The sequence below is a fragment of the Atta cephalotes genome, assembly GCF_000143395.1.
Source record: "Atta cephalotes unplaced genomic scaffold scaffold00001, whole genome shotgun sequence".
Taxonomy (NCBI): Eukaryota; Metazoa; Arthropoda; class Insecta; order Hymenoptera; family Formicidae; genus Atta; species Atta cephalotes.
In genome coordinates, this window is record NW_012130065.1 from 5,045,386 (window position 1) to 5,065,211 (window position 19,826).

Genomic DNA, 19,826 nt, shown 5'->3' on the forward strand with positions numbered 1-19,826 from the left:
TATATATACTAGTAATATAGTATATAATATATTATTTACTTTCTTCTTACTCTCTCTCTCTCTCTCTCTCTCTCTCTCTCTCTTGTGTGTGTGTGTGTGTGTGTGTGTGTGTGTGTGTGTGTGTGTGTGTGTGTGTGTGTGTGTGTGTGTGTGTGTGTGTGTGTTTTAACATGAATATCAAAACTAAAAGGAATGTAATTATCATCGTATTTTTCATATAAATAGCTTTGTCTAAAAATTCAAAAAATTATATGAGATACCAACGAGATCCACGATAATTTGTTGAATGATGTTTCGATACTTCATGCATAAATTACGACATTATTAATAGACACTAGTGTTATTTTCTTCGCGCAACAGAATATCTTCGCAAATACAGCAATGTTCAATTTGTCGTCAGTTCACATTTAAACGACAAATGAACGAAGTTGTCGTCAATCGATCTTCTAGACGCCACTCACCGTTACGAGCGAGTACTTAATGAATAACACGCCGATCCGAAGAGAAGCACCCTCCGCTAAGTCGGTATCGTCGAGAGGGCCGTTAATCATCGATTAACAGCGATCCATTCGTTCCGAGTGTGCAATGATGTTCTGCTCAACAACGGTGACTCAACTGGTGATGATTCGCTCTCTCGAGTCGGGAGACCGGAAATGCAAAGCACTTCGAGCATCAACGTGGACGGATTCCTATTCCGAGAGTCATATCCCAAGAAGCTTTGTTGAAAGTCGAAATCAAACATTAAAGTTTTAAAAAATAGAAAAAAATACGAAAAATTGAAAAAATATATTTATATTGGAAAAAGAATCTAATTACATTAACTGGAATTTGAATTAAAAATGAACAAATCAGGATTTTCTGATTGAATCTATAATATTATAATTTTAGTTGAGATAATCAGAATTCTGATTGATATAATCAGAATCTTCTGATTCGTTCATTTCCAATTGGAAATTTTTCTCAGTATATCTTTTGTTAAAACCTATCATGTGATAATCTAAATTTCCTTCAATATTACGACATTTATATTGAAGAATTTTGAATTGAAATATTACGGGAGTTCATTATTACGACATTTCTATTTAAAATATTTTAAAATATTACGGGAGATGTAAAAAACGAAAGATTTCAGAGAATTTATACTTCGATAAGAATCTTAATTATGAGGCAACTCAGAAACCGAAAGCTATGGATGCGGGAAGGGTTGAGAATACTGTAAGAAATCATCGAATGGCGAAAGAGAGTCGTCAGATAAGATCCACAGCTTTCAGTACGCTGAAGTACCAAGTAGTAGCTTCAAGGTCTTTTTGTCGGTACCTTCACGGCTTGTCGAGCATTCCGAGAAGAACGAGAAAATAACGAGCTCTAGCGAAACTTGGACGTGAGTCCATACTAAAGTCAATATTTCATTATAATTATGCAGCTTATTTCACAATATAAACACAATATACACTTTGAGAAACATTTCTGATTGAAAAATGAACGAATCTGAAAATTCTAATAATAATCAATCAGAATTCTAGTTATATTTTAACTAGATCTATTAATAGATATTTTTTCAACTAGAAAATTCTGATTTGTCTATTTTCAATCAGAATTCCAATTAATGCAATCAGACTTTTTTTTCAGTGCAGGTTGGAGTATATATTTTATTCTCTAATTTAGCTAAAACACAGAACAGTTTTGTTTGTATGCAAGACTGACTTATAAAAAAGTCGTTTAATGGGTTGGAAGCAACATTTCACAACTTGATGATAACCGCATGTCAAAAATGATTTGTAGCAGAGGAACGTGGAATCTCAGAATTACGATTTGAGGAAGAGAGGTGATATACGATGCACCGAGAAAGATTTAGCCTCCGCAAGGAAACGCGCAGAGCATATACGCATCGCCGACATAAAGATTATACGTCTCTATACCGTCTCCGCCGCGAGTGCGATTAACCATTTTCCCACCACGTTACATATCGCTCGGGTACTCTAACATTACTCATTTGCAGCTGGCGGCTTTTTCATGCAGCTGCAAGAGCTTGTACGAAAGCTCGACAGATTTAACCATCTTGGAGATTTATGTTGATGATATACGTTCGTAAGTATAATTATGTTATAATATTATCTTATGTCCTTTCTCTCTTCTCGTGTTCTCTCAATTTTTAATATTGAATTTTTAATATTGTAAAAGGAATTTATTTTATTTTATTATTTTTATGTGGCATTTCCATGCATTGCAGGTACAAGGGAACGCGAGGAGAATTTCGCAATGCGATCGATTTAACGTTAAGGCTTTTTTGGGGGTCCAACGTACACTTCACCTCACATGTGACCGGAAAGAATAAATAAATTGTAATGTAAATCCCTATAAATCCTTCGCACGACCCTACGCCGCCATCGCATTTACATTCAACATACTCCCATAAATTTTTATCGACTGCATTGACGAACTGCCGATCCCCTCCCCCGAATTTAACAATGGACATAAATTCCATAGCGCCCTTTGTTAGGATACTTCCATTCTCGCTAGAGACCTCCTTTTTACACATGAGGGATATCATTTATATTCATGTCGAACTGTGGTGGAACCAATCGTGACGATTCATCATTTAGAGCTCTCTATAATAATCAAACAGGAATATGTTCAAGTTAAAATTTAATTTAAGCTTTTTAATCAATATGAATGTCTCATTTATCTTAAAAAAAAAGTACCGGCTTGCAATTCAAAGTTAAAAAATCTCATTTATTTATTGATTCGATTAAAGTTAAATTTATATTTAAAGCTTTTAGCCGTACTCCAACTTTATCAAAAGTAAAGCTCCAACTTTATTGAAACATTCCGAATTTAAGCTACGTTAATAAGAATTATGTATTTACAATCGATAGCTGGCAATTGCAGTCTTCATTTACAAAGAATAAGTCACCGAGGTGTACGTGCTAGTTTACGTAATTACGTTCTTGCTTTGGAAAGGTCGTCGATACAAAGAATGATTCATTGCGTCCTTCTCAGCGTAAATGCGGTGACTGTCACGTTGTAATTTTCGCAATAGATTTTGTTACGAAAAAATATTTTACAAGGAATGCCAGGATAATATAAGTTTACGATCGTGCTAATTCTATTGTTTTCTCCGTATATTTTTCTACATATTCTGTTTCCTTACGACAATGTTTTGAAGAACGCGTTAAAATTTTTAACATAAATATTTCATTATAAAAAACGAAGAAAATATATAATATGTATATGAAAAAATATCGTAATATAAAAAGAAATCTGAATATTATATATATAACTGAATAATATGGTTAAACGAATAAAATATTTATATGATTTTAATGCAATGCAGATTATAAAAATATTGCTTTTGTTTTATCCATTCTATTATAACTCGTACATTATTTTCTTAATAAGCAATTAAACTTTATCAATTTTCGATATTAAAAGATAAAATCCCCTTTTCACATGATTTTTTAATAATTGATGTTCATTAATGAACATTACTAATATTTACACAATATTTATCGACATGTAATTAACGGTGAAATATTGAATAAAAATTGCTCTTTATGGAAAATCCATCTTGTATATTACAAATAAAATCATAAAGCGTTGGATTTTCCATCTCTGACTTTATACACATCAATGCTAAATACATATTTTTAAACTTATATATTTTGAGCTTATATTTTTCGCATTGATCAATTTCGAGATTAAAAGCAATTACATAGCCTGCATAACGTGACAACATGCAAAAATTAATTTGAAGTATTAATACGGATATTTTATTTCAAATACGTGTGCGACAAATAAACAGCAATATAATAGAGAATTTATTTATGAAAATGTTAAAATATTTAGACAGAAAAGTTATGTTAAAAGCATGAAACTATTTATAAAATCTAAAAAATACGTACGTTCCAAAACTTTTAAAGTAAATCTTACTCTAAAGAGTGAAATCTCATTCTTAAAGATTGAAAATCGAATCACATTTTTTTTTACTGACTGACTCAATTTTCACTCTTTAAAATAAGATTCCAAAAAATTCAAAGAGTAACGTAACTATAAGTTTTATTTAAATGCCAAGGGATTTGCGCTCACAATAGCAACGCGATGTTACAACGCGAAGGAATTCTGTTCTGCGGTGAGAATTCCCCAAAGAAACTACGGATCATCTCGCGCGATCGACATGCACTTTAAACGAAATCAGACGGCAATGACGTTGCTTGTCGCGTGGCCATGAAAATGCAATGCACATCGTAATATGTGGCACGAATAAAAGTGTGTACTGAACGATTTATCGAGCGGTGCATCATACAAGAATCGCGCATCGACTCATTGATCGTATTGGTCGCGCCAAGAAAAAAATCTATTTTTCTCCACGAAAAGACGATTTTGTTGAAGTATCTAAGAATTTATAACTATATATAAATTTGAAAATAAATTTATTGGATCATGAAAATAATTTCATAGAGTACTCTAGTTGTTAGAATATCAAAACTTTTTGCAGTATTGCTTATCATACTTGAGATTCTTACATAATTATTTTAATGATTCAACACAATTATTTTTAGATCTGTATCCAATTAAATTTTTACTTCAGAAAAACTTAATTGCTATCGTTAAAGTAATTATGTTCCTGGATATATGAAAAGAATGATTTTGCCGGAACATCTAAACATTTAGCTAGATACAGATCTGAAAATAATTTTGTTGGTTCATCAAAGTAATTACATATAAAAATCTCAAACATAATGAGCAATGCTGCAAAAAATTTGGACATTCTAGCAACCAGTTTAAGCGTCTAATATATCTAATTATTTTGATAATATGACAAAATCTATTTTCAGATCTGTATTTAGCTGAATTTTTAAATACTACAGCAAAACCATCTTTTCTATGTATCATTCTTTTTATATCAGTATTATTTTCATACACTTAATATTATAAATTTATTCATAATTAAAGAACCCCGCATTAATTATATAAAAATTGGATCAAATAAATTAATTTTCACACATGATGTAGTTATGTAGCTTATAATTTAAACAAAACATAGACGTAAGACTTAATAATGGATAGTTTTTAAGCTAAGGAATATCAAAGATATAAAATTTGTGTTCAAAGATCATCTTAACCTTATATATACTGAATAGCTTAAAAACTTTTCATTATTAAACTTTGTGTCCATGACATTTTTTATTCACTGTGTTATAAGTATTATACATTATACATATATGCAAACTCATTTTACCGAGATCCAATTTTCTATGTAATTAGTGCGGGGACTTTAAAATGTTTATTTTCTGCAAAAAATCGGAAAGAGCTAATGTCCATCTATATAAATCGCCAATTATGACCTAACAGCACAATTTACTGGTGCAATGTTGGTTCAATATATCCCGAATGCATGACAATGTTTAACCAACATCTCACCAACAAATTGTGCTACTCGAAGGATTAACTCATATTCGGTAGCAATTTAAATTAAAATATCAAATAAAATAAAACATTTAAATTAATTTAAAATATCAAATTCATACACAGAAAAACATCATTCTATTGCTAAACAAAATAATTACTCAATTTACTTTCTTTCTTTTAAATAATAGTTATTTTCATAAAACATATTTTCTTGATAATATAATCTTAAAATATACTCATTACAAATTTTAGAAAAACGCATTAATATTTAAAACAGAAATTTATTTTCTTTCAAAAAATATTATAAAATTGATCGAAAAAGTAATTTGATATAATAAGCAATAATTTGATATAATAAATCAAATCTGTTTTAATTTAATAATTGATTAAAGTATTAAACTTATAAGGATGCAGAATATATTTTGAATAGATTTGACGCTTATGATAGATTTGCGGATATATGAACTTTTAAAATACTTGAAATAAGTAATTATTATTTGGTACAGTATGTATTTTTCTGTGTGCATAAATCGAACATCGTTCGAATACTTTTTTACTCTTTGCTTCACTCTTTTTCACTCTCGCGAATTACATAATTTGATTTTGTGAGTATATATACGATATGATTTTTAAATATAATTTGCTTGCATTAATTTTACCAATCTGTCACTTTTAACAGTTTCAAATATTAATATTTATATATAATTAGTAAAAAAATAAATATAGCAGTGGAATTATTTTTAAGAAAATCGAGAAGATAATTTGATTACCTGAATGCAACGTATACGTGCGCATTAAAAGATTAAAATTTCACGTTGTAAATCGGAACGCGAATAAAACGTGGAGAAACGGAGCTTTAATGGTTGAATGTTTACGCGGCGTGAATAATATATGTATCACCGCTGCGTGAATTTAGCTGCGGATCTTTTCAAGTTTAAAACAAACAAGAAAGTTACATTATATAATATGTAAATAATAAATAGAATAAATTTCGTTTCGTTATACATTTGACACTCGGCACAAACACTAAATATACGACAAATGAAAGAAACGTAGATTATATGTATAAAGCAATAAAGCGCAGAAGCCAGTCGAACGACCTTGAAAATAATGCATCGAAAAGTAGCAATGCGAATGTTCTTCCTCACGACGCCACATTGTTGGCAGTTTTTCAACTTCGATGCCCGTAAAATCAAATTATATAATACGTTTAACAGTTACATGCGATTGTAACACAAAATGTAACAACTGATCAATAATGATATACTTTTAATTTCGACTTTAACTTTTTATTCTTTATATTTTTTAATTTTTAGAATTAGAAAAAGATAAAAAATAAGTTAAAAGATAAGAATAAGATTAAAGTTAATCTATATTGATGAGAAACGAACATGATCAGCTGGAAGCGTCAAGTGTCGCGAGTGAAAAGGTAATGAAAGACAAGGATGAGAGAAAAGTATTATGTATAAAAATTGGTGACTCACCTTGACTCTCGGCGTACGCAGGAGGGATGATAATCGTCAGCAGCAGCGTCAGAAGGATCAGCTCCAGTTTGCACTTCACCGTTGCACCGCCGTCACCGCCACCACCACCGCCGTTGACGGCGACGACGCGTCGCGGATCGGCGCGCCGGGAATCGCGCGCCATGTTCCTGAGACTTGGACACTGCTGACTGCTTGGACGCGTTGACCGCGACTCACGCGAACGTCATGACACCACGATGCTCCTCACGACACGCACGCTCTTCGCACGTTGGCTGTCTCGCGTCTGTCGTTCGCGCGCACACACACCACACTCACGTTACCGACCACCCAGCCCGACTGGCTCCGGATTGCTCCGAATGCTCTGATACTTCCTAATGCGCAGACTGTTGCGACACCTCTGAACGTTGCTTACGTTGCCCGACCGCCCGCTTCCCCCACTACGACGACGTTGAGTCACGGCGCGGCACACCGAAAATGGCCGAGCGCGCGCGATCGCAAGCGCGCCGAAACGCACGAGATTCAAACGCGAATTCCACAACATGTATTATTTTTCTAATTTTGTATTGTAATAATCCGAAAAAATGTTTGTATTCATACATTTAATGATAATATTCGAATCAGAAATTCGATTTTGACAAATTCAATTTTTGAGACTACTATTTTCTACTATTTTCAATTTTTCGAAGAGATATCCTTATTTTTATTTTGCCAATAAAATTATATGTACTCTGTAAATATTATATATTTATTATGAAAAAATATAATATAAGATAAAATAATAAATCTTTTAAAAGCTTTCGATGAAGTTAACGCTTGTATATTTACTTCGATATGCATGCGAAATATGTAATAAATATCTATTAATCAATAATATAGATATTTTAAGAATGACTATATGTTTTTTATGTCAAATATAAAAACTTGCGTAAGATCATCTATTTATTGTTCTTATTTATTGATATTTAAAAAATTTAAAAGAGTATAAATGAATTAGTAATGATAATTTCCACATAGGCATGTTTTCTGAGGCTGAATTTATATATGCACTTTTGGAATTTAAAATGAGATAGGTATGTGTTTGATATTTGGCAAAAGTGAGAGTTCTAGTGCAGTCTAGTGCAGGAAGAAAAAGCACACGTAATGTATAGTATCGATCAAACTTTATGGATGGATGATTCGGTTGGAGTTCACGACTAGCAGGTGAAAATTCCTAAATCAGCTGGAGGTAGCTATTTTATTTGTCTTTTATTATGGAAAACATACGAAAAGAATTGACGAAAAGAATCGTAAATGAATGTAGAGCAAAAGGGACATCAATAACTAAGGATTTGGCTTCGTTTTTGGTAATTTCATTTAATTCCCATGAGATAATATTAAAACGCAAGCAAGATTAAGCGGTGATTACAGTTCTCAAAAATTTGTAGCTTTCTCTTTATCAATTAAATCCAGTGTATAGAATAAAAGAAAACGATGAGGAAAATGCCAAAATAATTCAAGCTGTAACGGAGAGGCTATGTGATCAAAGTCAACCCAGTCTTGTAACTTTGAAAAATCAGCTATACTTTGCTAAACATTATCATGACAGAGGTAAAGATGTTTAATTGAGATGTTTCTATTTATATAATTATTTATATAACTATTATTACGATTTTACTTTGGCTTAGATGAAACTGTCAAAAGGCATCGATTACGACTGTACCAGAAAACTGCATCTTTAATCGCTGAAATTTGCGAAACTAATAAATTGGAGAGTGGAAAGGATACGGAAAAACTATATCAGAAAATATTAACAGTAATAACGCTTCTGAGTGGTCTGGGAAGTCCTATGGTCCCATCGGTTCTGAGGTAATCATTGATCACATTCATATGAATTTAATAAGAATTCAAAATTAATAAAATCAAGTCGATAACATTCAGTTCTCACATTCCACATTTCTCTATTCTCAATCATGAAAAATTTATTTTATGCCAAATGCGACATTATCACGAGAATTATTACATTATATTGCAAATGATAAGAAATATTGTCGTCTACAAATCGAAATTTATACTAATCAAAAACTATAACGGATATGTTATACATAAAATTATTATATTTAATTCTTTGTAAATCTCTGACTTGCTTATTATATCTAAATGATTTAAAAATATGCATTGATAGGTGAGATGTTTGAAAACCACAAAAAAATTTTAGTTTTGCTATATTTTTTACTAATATATTATGTTATGCTTAAATTTATATTAGTATAATATTCTTATGAAACAGAGAAATGTACAAATAATGAATTTTAATATTTCTAAACAATTCTTTTTTTCTTTTTCCAAAATAACGTTTTAAAGAAAACTATATTTGAGCCATTCTATTTACTCATTTAGCATGTTTTCACAATGGTTATTTAAAGAATAAAGATTACCAAAATTCATGAATAAACTTCATTGATGAATCTCTTGGCCTTTAATCTTTAGATAATCATATATGAAAACGGGCCTTAAAAGTTAAATATGATAAATATAATATTATATAAAAATTTTACATTAGGGAGGTGTCAGTAGCGTTGCAGAGCGTCTTCCAGGCTTCCGAGCTGACTCATTATATAACTTTGTCGAAACGAGAGAAAGAGGAGCAGTTGATGGAGTTAATGTGTCTAGTCGCAGGGATCCGCCTATTTAACAGAGATTGTCAACGCGGTGGCGAGGGGATCGACGATCGTAAGAGCATGGATTAATTTTTAAACCGACCGATAGTGACAGTGTAAATTTAAATGAAACGGAGATGATATCGCGAAAAATGTTACAATTATGTGAAGGCTTTCTACAAAAATGATTATAGATAATTTTTTAGTGCCAAGTATTCTACAAGAAGCTCTAATGAAGACTCGCAACTCTATTCTTGAGCTGTTAGTGCTGTTAATGGCCAAGATATACAAATTCACGGCTGTCGTGGAAAATACAGTCACATGCATGTCAATCGATGTTTCGGATGCTGCATGTTGCAGTTCAAAGGAAGCGATATCCAACGCGGAAGAAAAAATTGATTGGATCATCGAAATGTTAACGGCTAGTCGTCAGCAAGAGATCTATATAAGGTATCTATAGAAAGAGAAATAAACAACAAATAATCTGTAAATAAATAATAAATGATCTCCATGATTGACACGATTTTTAATATAATTTTGTTATAGAAAGCTGCTGATTGATGTGGAGCGCAGTGAGAAAGCAGTGAAGGACTTGATGGAACGTCTTCAAGCACGATTATTTAAACTTCACGACACTGTTCGATACAGAACGGCTATTCCTACTAGTCAAGTTTACGTAAATACGATTGCTTGAAAGAAGAAATTATAGTTAATGCTCGACATAATTATTTAAAGCATTTATTTTCAGAAGTTGAAAGTTATGGAATTCCGCATTCAGTTTTAATAGAATAATAGTAATAATTCAGCTGGAATTAGATTTATTTGTTTCCGTGTAAATCTAATATCATTATTCTGTAGAATAGAAATAACTTGTTTACAAAAATTTATTTTTTATTAGTGAAATTTTGTAATAAAAATTAATGTTCCTTTAACAAAAGAAAAATTATAATTAAATCTTCATTTGAATAAAATATATAATTAAACCGTTTTCAATAAATGTAACCGTATTACGATTAATAATTACATTTTGCTTATTAGCCGCAATTTATTGATCTGGCGGATATATGGATGAGTTTACAAGATGAGGTAATCATTCTGAGTAATATCAACAATTTCCTGTGGGAGTTACAGGGTTTGAGCAATAAGGTATTAATGCATTCGCCTGTATCGATTTAAACGTGTATTCGTAACATATATCCCGAATAATTTGTGTTATAGACTGTGAATATTTACGATCAAACAAAGTTAGAAAATATAGCCGAAAATGTGGAGATTTTAACCGATGCTGAAAGATTGGAACGTACCATGGGCAATTTAATAAGTACTAATAATTTTCTATAAATTACAATAAATATTAAATATAAATAAATTTTTACTTGATCTTATTTTAATTGCATAAAGAATGTTCGTATTTTTACAGCGGAGTGTGGAGAGTGCTTGATATATTATCCAAATGTCACTAAAGATTTTGAGAAGATAAATTTAGAGGTAACCACAATAGAATAGCAGTTAATGCTTCTATAATTTGATAAATTTTAAAAAATTAAAGTGTTCACGTAAAGATTTATATGATTTTATTCTCAAATAATATATAATAACAATTTATAATAAATAATAGAATAAATTTTCAAATAACGCTGAATCAAGAGATGTATTAGTTTCTAGGATTTTGCGCGTGGACATTTGCAACGAGTAGGGGCGCCCTTATACCAGGAAACCCGAATAACGGTGTGGCGAAATGGAGAGGAAAACATTACGCCTTTAAATCACCCGAAGTAGCCGATAAATTCGGAAAAAATCCTGACAGGTATTTTTTCATTGTAAATGAAAATAATCTATAAATTTCTTAATTTCGAATGTTAATAGGTATGTTTACGACGCGCTCAATTTTGTCTGCAATCATGCGGAATACATCCATCTGTTCCAATTACATGAAGAAATTGAAGCCATGCAAAGTCAAGAAGAGTAAGTTGCTTATATATGATCATATTCTATCGCTTAAGCAAGAAATTTTATAAATATAAAAAATACTAATTTTGCCAGATTAACGGAAAAAGGATTGCGACTGAAGACTCGTCATGATCAAAAAGTTCAAACGGACGTCCATATACTTCCGCCCTACATTGATAAATATTATACTTCCAGTGTTTGGGAGTTGAAACGTAGAGCATTACACTTGGTAAGTAGATCTTTATCGACGTTCTAAAAGAATTTAATAATATTGAAGTAAAAGATTTCAACAAATTTATATTTGAATAATATAAAAAGCTCAATTCTTTAGTAATAACAATTTTAAGAACTATTTTTATCTACTCACGAATATGTTATTTGTAAAATTCTAATATTAGACACGTTAATTGAATACATGTAATTGTATCACACATAATTAATTTTATTTTCTCAGTTCTATAGACGAAAAATGCTAATTTTACAAAATGCTGATACGGTTTTTTCAGGCAAATATAAGTCGATGTACTACACGTAGTACGCAGACGTTTAATTCGCATTTTCGACACGGTGTTTATGTGCAAGCAGCTCCGCCACAGGATAAGGAAGTTCAAACCAGAAGAGACAACTGTACAAACACTAAGAAACTTCTGACGTTCATATTTGGATTACGAGGAAGGCGAGATAATAATCAGCATGTTGTATCATTCTTGGAAAACGAACTTGAACATTTATAAAATTTCGTCTTTGAAATAATTACGTAAACTAGTATATGCACGTAAATATCTCAAATATTGACGTCAAATGAAATAAATAAAAAATACTTTTAAGTGAATTATATATATATTTATATTGTAAATAATCAATCACATATAATGCATTTATTCGGAATATTAAAGGATACATATAATGGGTCATATTAAGAAATTACTAGGAAATAATTGAAATAAATTACAAGACAGTTTAAAAAAAAATGAAAGCAATATTATTTAATGACACTTCCAAATACATTTTTCGGAACATTACAGTTTAAATAAAACTTTTCTCCCTTTTTTTTTGGAGAAATAAGTTTATATTCTAATGTATCATTCCGTACGCATAGCATTTTTTTCATGCAATGCTTTCGTTATCATAAACTGCAATGATCTCATTCGTGTGGCTTTATTCCTGGTTTAGGCCAGCATTTCTTTAATTTATATTCAAAATACACGAATTTTACACATGTCGAAGCTCGGACAGATGTATGCGGTTAAGATTCCGCACCTCGCTTCGTGAGCCTATTATTTTATTTCCTACACTTCAACAGTCACAGTATGGTCGCTGCACGCACTGTGACTCTTTAATCATTTAATATGCTTATAAGATACCTTTCAATGAATATATTGTTTTACCATTAGATCTTAAACGTTAGATTCAATTTTTACACCAAGAAACCTATATTACGACAATAATTAGTAATTACACGATAATACAATTAAACTTTGCTTACATTTGCATGTGTATAATGTAGCTATTATACAGAAGAGGTACAGGATGTTAATTTTCCGCATAGCTTCTCTCTCTTTTTTTTTTTAAATTTAAATGTTCGCATTTTTTCGTTTTGGAGGCAAAATTTGCCATTCTATTACATCCATTTTTCAGAAAAAATTATTTCAATATAAAAACATAAAGAATAACAAAAATACCACAAAACTAGCGTCAGACTACGCACAATTCGTAATAGAATTGCAGAAATTGATTATTTGCTAGGACTGTTCATATTCACTGTTTGTGATCTGTGGTTCGTTATGTATAGCTCTATACACGAATTGATTTGTGGTGATTTCCCTTGATTTTGTGGGAAAATCATATCGTTGGCAAGTCAACATGAATGGTAAACAATAACCGCATTTAGTGAATCCGCCTGTCCATATTAAACTGTGTTCAGAAATACACGAATGCCTCCAAATATCATTCTATCCTTGTTATTCACCGAATGTTAAATAAGGATAAATAGATACCTGGAGGCATTCAATATGTATTCCCGAATGCAGCCTTACTCATTAATCTTATGCGAATGACGAATAGTAAATTATAAACCACAAATCATGCATGAGCTGGCGTTAACTTTAAGGATTTTTGTATTAAAAAACATATATATAATTAAGATCATAGATAATAACACAATACTCATCTGCAAAAAAATAAGCTACTAAATTTTATCATAATTTTTTAACATCTTTCAATGGCGATAATTTAGCAAAATATTATTGGATCGAAATAAATCAAAGCTTAAATTAAAGCTTGAATATTTCTTTTAAACATAAAAAAATCAAAAACTAAGAAAAAAGTTGTCCATAATATTCTTTTTAAAATTGTATAATTTAATTTTTTTTAAATGTCATTCGAACAAAAATATTCAGACGGAGCAGACTCCGTTGAAATGCAAAGCTTAAAAAAATTTCCAAAAATTTGTCAGTTATCTTCATCAACATCCGCAATTTGTTAAACATTTTTTATAACTCAATATTTGTTTTTTTGTGTTCAAGAGAAAATATTTAAGCTTTAATTTGACTGATTACAATTTTTTGCTTAGTGCTAGATGTTAAAAAATCGTGTTTAAATTTATGGTCCATTTTTTTGGAGGTGAATGTAGAAAAAAGAAACTTCTTCGATACTTGAAATATATTGAAAACAACTATATCATCATCTATGTGGTATATGTATTAATTGAAATGTCACGTAATAAAATTGAATTTTTTTTTAATCTCGAAAGATTTCAAAATTAAACTTTTTCAATTTATCATTCAATAATGCCATTGCTATAATGATGCGTCACGTTATGTTGTATTAGGAGTAAGATATTGTTATTAATGACGACCATACAAATGATATAACATTTATTTTGAATTAGATGACTTAAAACCAGCTTATTGACTATTGGCCACTGTAATGTCATTTACATTTCGAATCATCTGAACGTCCATGGTAACAATTGTCCCAGTATCAAGAAGAACCATTAAGAACATTTGTAATTACTTGTTAAATATTATCTGAATGAATTATTATCAAATACCTTATTCCAAACGCAATTATTTCAAACGCATTTATTGGGAGTCACACTTGTAATAAAGCTTATTGGGTCAATATGATATTGCAGTCATCAATGGAACAAAATGGTTACAATGGGCGGCAGAATATATCGGAATGATGTAAACATGGTCTAAAGTCTTAAGTCGCAAGAAATACCTTTGTGTCTCATGTATAGTATGTATGTATCGTGTGAGAAAGATGAAGAGGTGCACGAGACGCACCTTGGAATATGTTTATATATATATATATATATATATATGTATATAACTTGTCGGAGATCGGGATTGAAGAATGATTTAATCTACAAAGTGATTTTTGAGGTATTTCATCATACCGAAAGTTCTGAAACGCTTTACGCCGATTACCTTCATTAATTCCTCATCACAAATCGCAAATTGTTTATTCTTAGGATCCTGTAAAAATAGTCATTTTCTTTGCAACATGATTTTTGTCAAGTAAATACATTTAATATAATACATAATTTCTAAAATATAACAAATATAGTAAAGTAGAAAAAATGAAGTACGAATAATGCACAAAAATATTAGATAAATGATTACAAATAATACTTACATAAAGGTTCCTTTCTTTGATAATACTCCATACTTTCTTCACAACTTCATGTCGAGCCATTTGTTCTGCGCCAACAACAGCGGCGAGTTCTGGAGACAGTGTAATAGCGCGTGTATAACCACCACCTTTGCCCTTGCCACCAGCTCCCTTCTTTGCTGTACTTCCTGGAGCTTTTTTGTTTTTACCCCAGTCCTCGTCACTGTCACTGTCACTTCCCTTCTTTTTTCCTTTCTTTCCAGGCTTACCTATATAAAAAAATGTAATACATTCCACGTGAGATTTTTAATGAACTCTTGACAAAAAATAAAACTTTATTATAATAAAAAATATCTTACTTTTTTAGGTGTAACTTTAGGTTTCTTTGGACTGTATTCTTCATCGCTAGCATCATCATCACTGGCGCTTTCTTCATCTTCGGAGGATCCCTTCTTACGTTTATTAGGAGCTTTCTTAGCAGGATTTCGCTTGGCTGGTTTTTTTTCTTCTTCTTCCTCCTCTTCTTCAGATCCTTCTTCCTCTTCCTCTTCACCATCTTCAGATTCTTCACTAGCAGCCTTCTTCTTTTTCTTTCCTCCATCCTGTTTTTCTTGAAGACATTCCATGACTAAATCATCGACTTCCTTTTTCCTATAAAGGATGAATGTAATTTGTTATTTTATAACTAATTATTGTAAATATATCTGTAAGAATTAAAATATAAAAACTTGTTAGAAGAGGAACGAGGTGGTAACTTATATTTATTATATTACAGTTCCACTCAGAGATCCTCTGTTTTTTTCTAGGACATCACGAGACTCTCTTCTGCACTATTTTACAGTGCACAAGTGCCTTATTATATGTCCATTTTAAAGCTTTTGATTCAGTTTTAAAAGTAATATAATTAGTAAAATAATTAGATTTATTTTATACAGAAGAATAAAATAAATTGTGATATTATGATAATATGATCAGCATACATATTATGAGCACACATGATAAAGCATCAGATAGATAAAGGAATGAATTGCTTCCCTATTTAGCAACATATCAATTTGTTTAAAAAAATGCAAAAATAGATTCTTTTATACTAAATAATGCTGGCATACATCCAAGTATTTATGTTCGAAATTCATATCTTCAATATTTTATTAATATGAATCATGCTTAAAATTAACTTACATTATCAACACGATGAAATATTCATTTATAACATATAAACGTATTCTCAATTCAACCTGCAATAATATAAAGAAAAAAACAACAACGAAGTAACAAAATAGTCGAATTATAATTGCAAAAAACAGTCTTTAGATGTTGCAACATTAACGAGAACAAATGCACATGTATAACGAAGAAAAATATTTTGTCGCGTCGTGTAATATGAATCGACTTGGTATCGAAATGATGTTGCTTTTTTTTACGTGCTAATGCATGAATGATTATTGTATCTTATCATATATCAAAATATAAGATGCAAAAATATATAATCAAAAATATTTCTGTAGTCATATTTCACTTATATGTATGTTTTTATTTGTTGCTTTACCTTTCTATGAGATCAACATCGAGTTTTTCTTCGATTTGTTGCCTCACTTTTTTAGCAGACATTGTAGTGAGATCAGCATCCTTGAGGATAGCTAAACAAAATTAATAAACATAATATAATTACATTTTGTAATTAAGATATATTAAAGTATTTTTCGGTTTTTGCAATATAATATTTATATTAATATATAAATAAATATTATATTGCAAAAACCAAAAAAAATTTGAAAATTTTTAAGGATCATTGTTATTTAAACAATTATTTTATTCAAGAAAAAAATCTTCATATAAGAATATATATATATATATATATATATATAAACATAGTAATATGTAATTATATACGAAATTTGATCATATGTCCTTTCTTTTGTAAATTTACTGTTTGATACAAACAAAACAATAAAAAAACAAAAGTAATTAAAAGGATTATTTTCGCATTTTCTTAAAAAAAATTCAGTTTAAAAAATAAAAAAAATTGCACATATATAATTGTGTATAATAATTTGAATATAATTAATTTTTTGTCTCATTTTTTTCGAACTTAAATTTTTGTAAAACAATGCAAAAATAAATCTTTTAATTATTTTTTGTTTTCTCATTATTATTATTTTTCTTGTGTCAAACAGTAATTATACAAAAAATATATGGATAAGTTTCGTATATAATCATATATCTTTACATATGTTTAAACATGTTGTATATATTCTTATATAACAAATTTTTTCTTAAGCCTTTAAAAATTTAAAGTTATTCAAACATCAATTTATGTATTTTATAATTTCGGCTTAAATCCATTAAAAGTAATTAAAAAATATAATACATATTGTTTCTGTAGACATTTTATTTATAACAGAATTTTTTTTATTTGCTACTTTTAAGCAACACTAATTTTATTATTTAGGAAGGAATGAGGTCATGGAAAAAAAAAGATAATTAAAGGTCATTTCGATCAACTTCGATTAACTTAATTAGCACTACTATTTTAAGAAGCAATATAAATAAAAATATCAAATTAATTAATAGAATATTTAATATATCGAAAAAAAGATTAAGAACAACCATATATTAAAGATGTATTTTAAATAATTTTGTAAAATCAAATCATCGATTAAAGTTAATCAGAGTCAAAATGGTCCTTAAAATACAAGTTAAAAAAGCCGCGCAAAATGGAATTGTTCGCATGCAAGAGCGGAAGGTTACGCTTCGCCGCTCAATTCTCCGCGCTTGTGTACACGCGAGGTTCTGGAATAGTTTGGTTTCCCGCGTCGGGGGGATCTAGTGAGTATCGAGCGCAAATGGCCGCCGTGGCGCGCGGCGCGCGCCGTGCCGGTCGCCGCCGATCGGAGCAGCGCGCAACTCTAATAAAAAGATATCTGTAAGTACGCAACGAGTCATCGTTGCGACGCGTGGAGCGAGACGCGGAGGGATTTTTCTCGGCGTACCGCGGTCGATCGTGCGGCGCATTGATTCTCGAAACGATCGAAAAACCGCGAGAAAGATGGAAGAAACAAGAGGAGAGACAGAGAAGCGAAGGAAAATGGAGTGTACGTGCGCGCGCGCGCTCGCTCGCTCGCTCGGTCGATTCGTGACGCCGAAAACTGTTCTTGAATAATAAAAAAAATATATAAAATAAAAAAAAATACACGAGGCGCGAACGCTTCGTTAATCATCACCCGCCGCTTTGTACTCTTGTAACTCGCAACGGGCGAGACACGATTTGTAATGGCGATGGACAGTTACAGTCGCGTTACATCGGCAATGGAGGAAAGATAGCAAACTGGCGAATATCTCAGCATATTAACGGCAACGGACGGTGGTGGAGGCAGGCGGCAGCGACTCCGGTTATAACCAATGACGATCCATTCGGCGATACGCGAGAGGCGCGCGAAGGAGGGAAAAAAGGGCAGCGCGCGCGCGTGGCTGTTTCCGATCGACGTGAAGCGTATCTTTCTCGAAGGAGCTTCACACAGGAATATATACGCACTTTTTTTATCTCCCACGACATAAAAATCTGCCGTGACGCGGTATAGAGAGTACGAGCGAGCGAGCGAGAGATCGCGAGAGAGAGTGGGAATAGGACACGAATCGAGAGCGAGGCTGATAGGCGCGCGCCACCACACACTCGAGACGCGTCATACGGCCCGCCGCAAGGACGGGACGAGAAAGCTATCTTTTTATAGCGAACGACGAAAAATCCGAATTTTTGCTAGGACACCGAAATGGCTAGATGAAAAATCGCGAGCGGATTGCACGGAGCGATTATCCAACCGGTCCTACCGTTAGCCCGCGACGTAGATGGTAAAATACGGTGAGCCGCAGTTATAATGGCCGGCGTGGGGCACGCCACTTGGGCACATACGTGCGCGCTAAAGTCGTCACGTCGCAAGAGCAAAGAGCCTGATTTCGCCTGTATTCCCGATGCGATGGCGACGCGCAACGCGTGCGTACGCCCGAACGTAGCTCGATTACGCTGACATTTCGCACCGAAATCATCTACATCACGCAATATCGCCACTTACCGGTGATCTCCTTGCGTAGCTCCTCCTTTGAGATATCGGCCATGGTAGATGCTACTCGTTGTACGTACTGCTGCCAACTGAGCCTACGCCGGCTACGGACTCTCGTAGCGTCCGTTGGTACAGTCGGCGCTGAAAGTGCTCTGATACGCATCCATCCGATGCGCCTGCGAATGCGAATAACTCGACAACGATCGCACCGAAACGAATACTATATACACCAAATCGTGTTAGTTTTTTACGATCTACAATTTTCTTATCACGCCCCACACGTAATTCGGCGATCCGAGGATGCCAATTCGATGTTTCTTCACGGCACACCGACCGTACTTTTTCAACTGACTGTACATGAAGCGGCCGCTCGTGGCTGCCGGTGGCGTCCACGGTACAGTCTGCACGCGTCGTTGACTGGCGGCGCCTACAGAAAAATCATCTTCGACGCACAATAACTCCTCAACGCGGGCCTGAAGACGGATACTATATACACCAAATCGGGCCAACTTTTTTTTCTCTACAAATTTCTCATGACGCCCCTGACGCAATATTGCGATTTAACCGACTCAATACGTGTTTTCCTCGCTCGTGCCGCGCGAGCCTTTTATCGCCGACTGTACCGAGCATACTCCGAGTTTCGTAGCGTCGAGCCGCCTAGTCCGCGTCAT

The 19,826-nt window shown here is 32.3% G+C and overlaps 3 protein-coding genes across 3 annotated transcripts in view; 1 reads left to right on the forward strand and 2 right to left on the reverse strand.

Moving 5' to 3' along the window:
* LOC105625628 overlaps positions 1–7,056 on the reverse strand; it is a 103,466-nt gene extending 96,410 nt beyond the window's left edge. The window contains exon 1 of the mRNA XM_012206954.1: positions 6,894–7,056. Within this exon, the coding sequence (XP_012062344.1) occupies positions 6,894–7,056 (163 nt within the window). The remainder of the gene's footprint in view (positions 1–6,893) is intronic.
* A 1,087-nt stretch (positions 7,057–8,143) lies between these two features.
* On the forward strand, positions 8,144–12,213 carry LOC105625640 (UPF0704 protein C6orf165 homolog). Its single transcript, XM_012206965.1, has 13 exons — positions 8,144–8,236; positions 8,318–8,480; positions 8,558–8,738; positions 9,433–9,602; positions 9,736–9,979; positions 10,076–10,205; positions 10,568–10,675; positions 10,748–10,850; positions 10,950–11,017; positions 11,188–11,336; positions 11,396–11,494; positions 11,573–11,708; positions 11,986–12,213. The coding sequence occupies exons 1-13, from the start codon at positions 8,144–8,146 to the stop codon at positions 12,211–12,213; spliced, it is 1,872 nt and encodes a 623-aa protein (XP_012062355.1).
* A 2,631-nt stretch (positions 12,214–14,844) lies between these two features.
* Positions 14,845–19,210, reverse strand: LOC105625650 (upstream activation factor subunit spp27). The gene is made up of 6 exons (XM_012206976.1): positions 19,168–19,210; positions 16,647–16,737; positions 15,457–15,748; position 15,413; positions 15,122–15,366; positions 14,845–14,961 (listed from the first exon to the last, which is right to left on the reverse strand). The coding sequence occupies exons 1-6, from the start codon at positions 19,208–19,210 to the stop codon at positions 14,845–14,847; spliced, it is 789 nt and encodes a 262-aa protein (XP_012062366.1).
* Positions 19,211–19,826: the final 616 nt, after the last annotated feature.

What these genes read in the sequence shown, in the direction of transcription:
- LOC105625650 (XM_012206976.1), bottom strand. Translation starts at nt 19,210, where the DNA reads ATGGCCGATATCTCAAAGGAGGAGCTACGCAAGGAGATCACCG. An exon ending in GCTACGCAAGGAGATCACCG is followed by an intron (nt 16,738 to 19,167) that starts GTAAGTGGCGAT and finishes AATTTTGTTTAG; the next exon opens with CTATCCTCAAGGATGCTGAT. An exon ending in GATGTTGATCTCATAGAAAG is followed by an intron (nt 15,749 to 16,646) that starts GTAAAGCAACAA and finishes CATCCTTTATAG; the next exon opens with GAAAAAGGAAGTCGATGATT.
- LOC105625640 (XM_012206965.1), top strand. Translation starts at nt 8,144, where the DNA reads ATGGAAAACATACGAAAAGAATTGACGAAAAGAATCGTAAATGAATGT. An exon ending in CAGCAAGAGATCTATATAAG is followed by an intron (nt 9,980 to 10,075) that starts GTATCTATAGAA and finishes ATTTTGTTATAG; the next exon opens with AAAGCTGCTGATTGATGTGG. An exon ending in TTCGGAAAAAATCCTGACAG is followed by an intron (nt 11,337 to 11,395) that starts GTATTTTTTCAT and finishes GAATGTTAATAG; the next exon opens with GTATGTTTACGACGCGCTCA.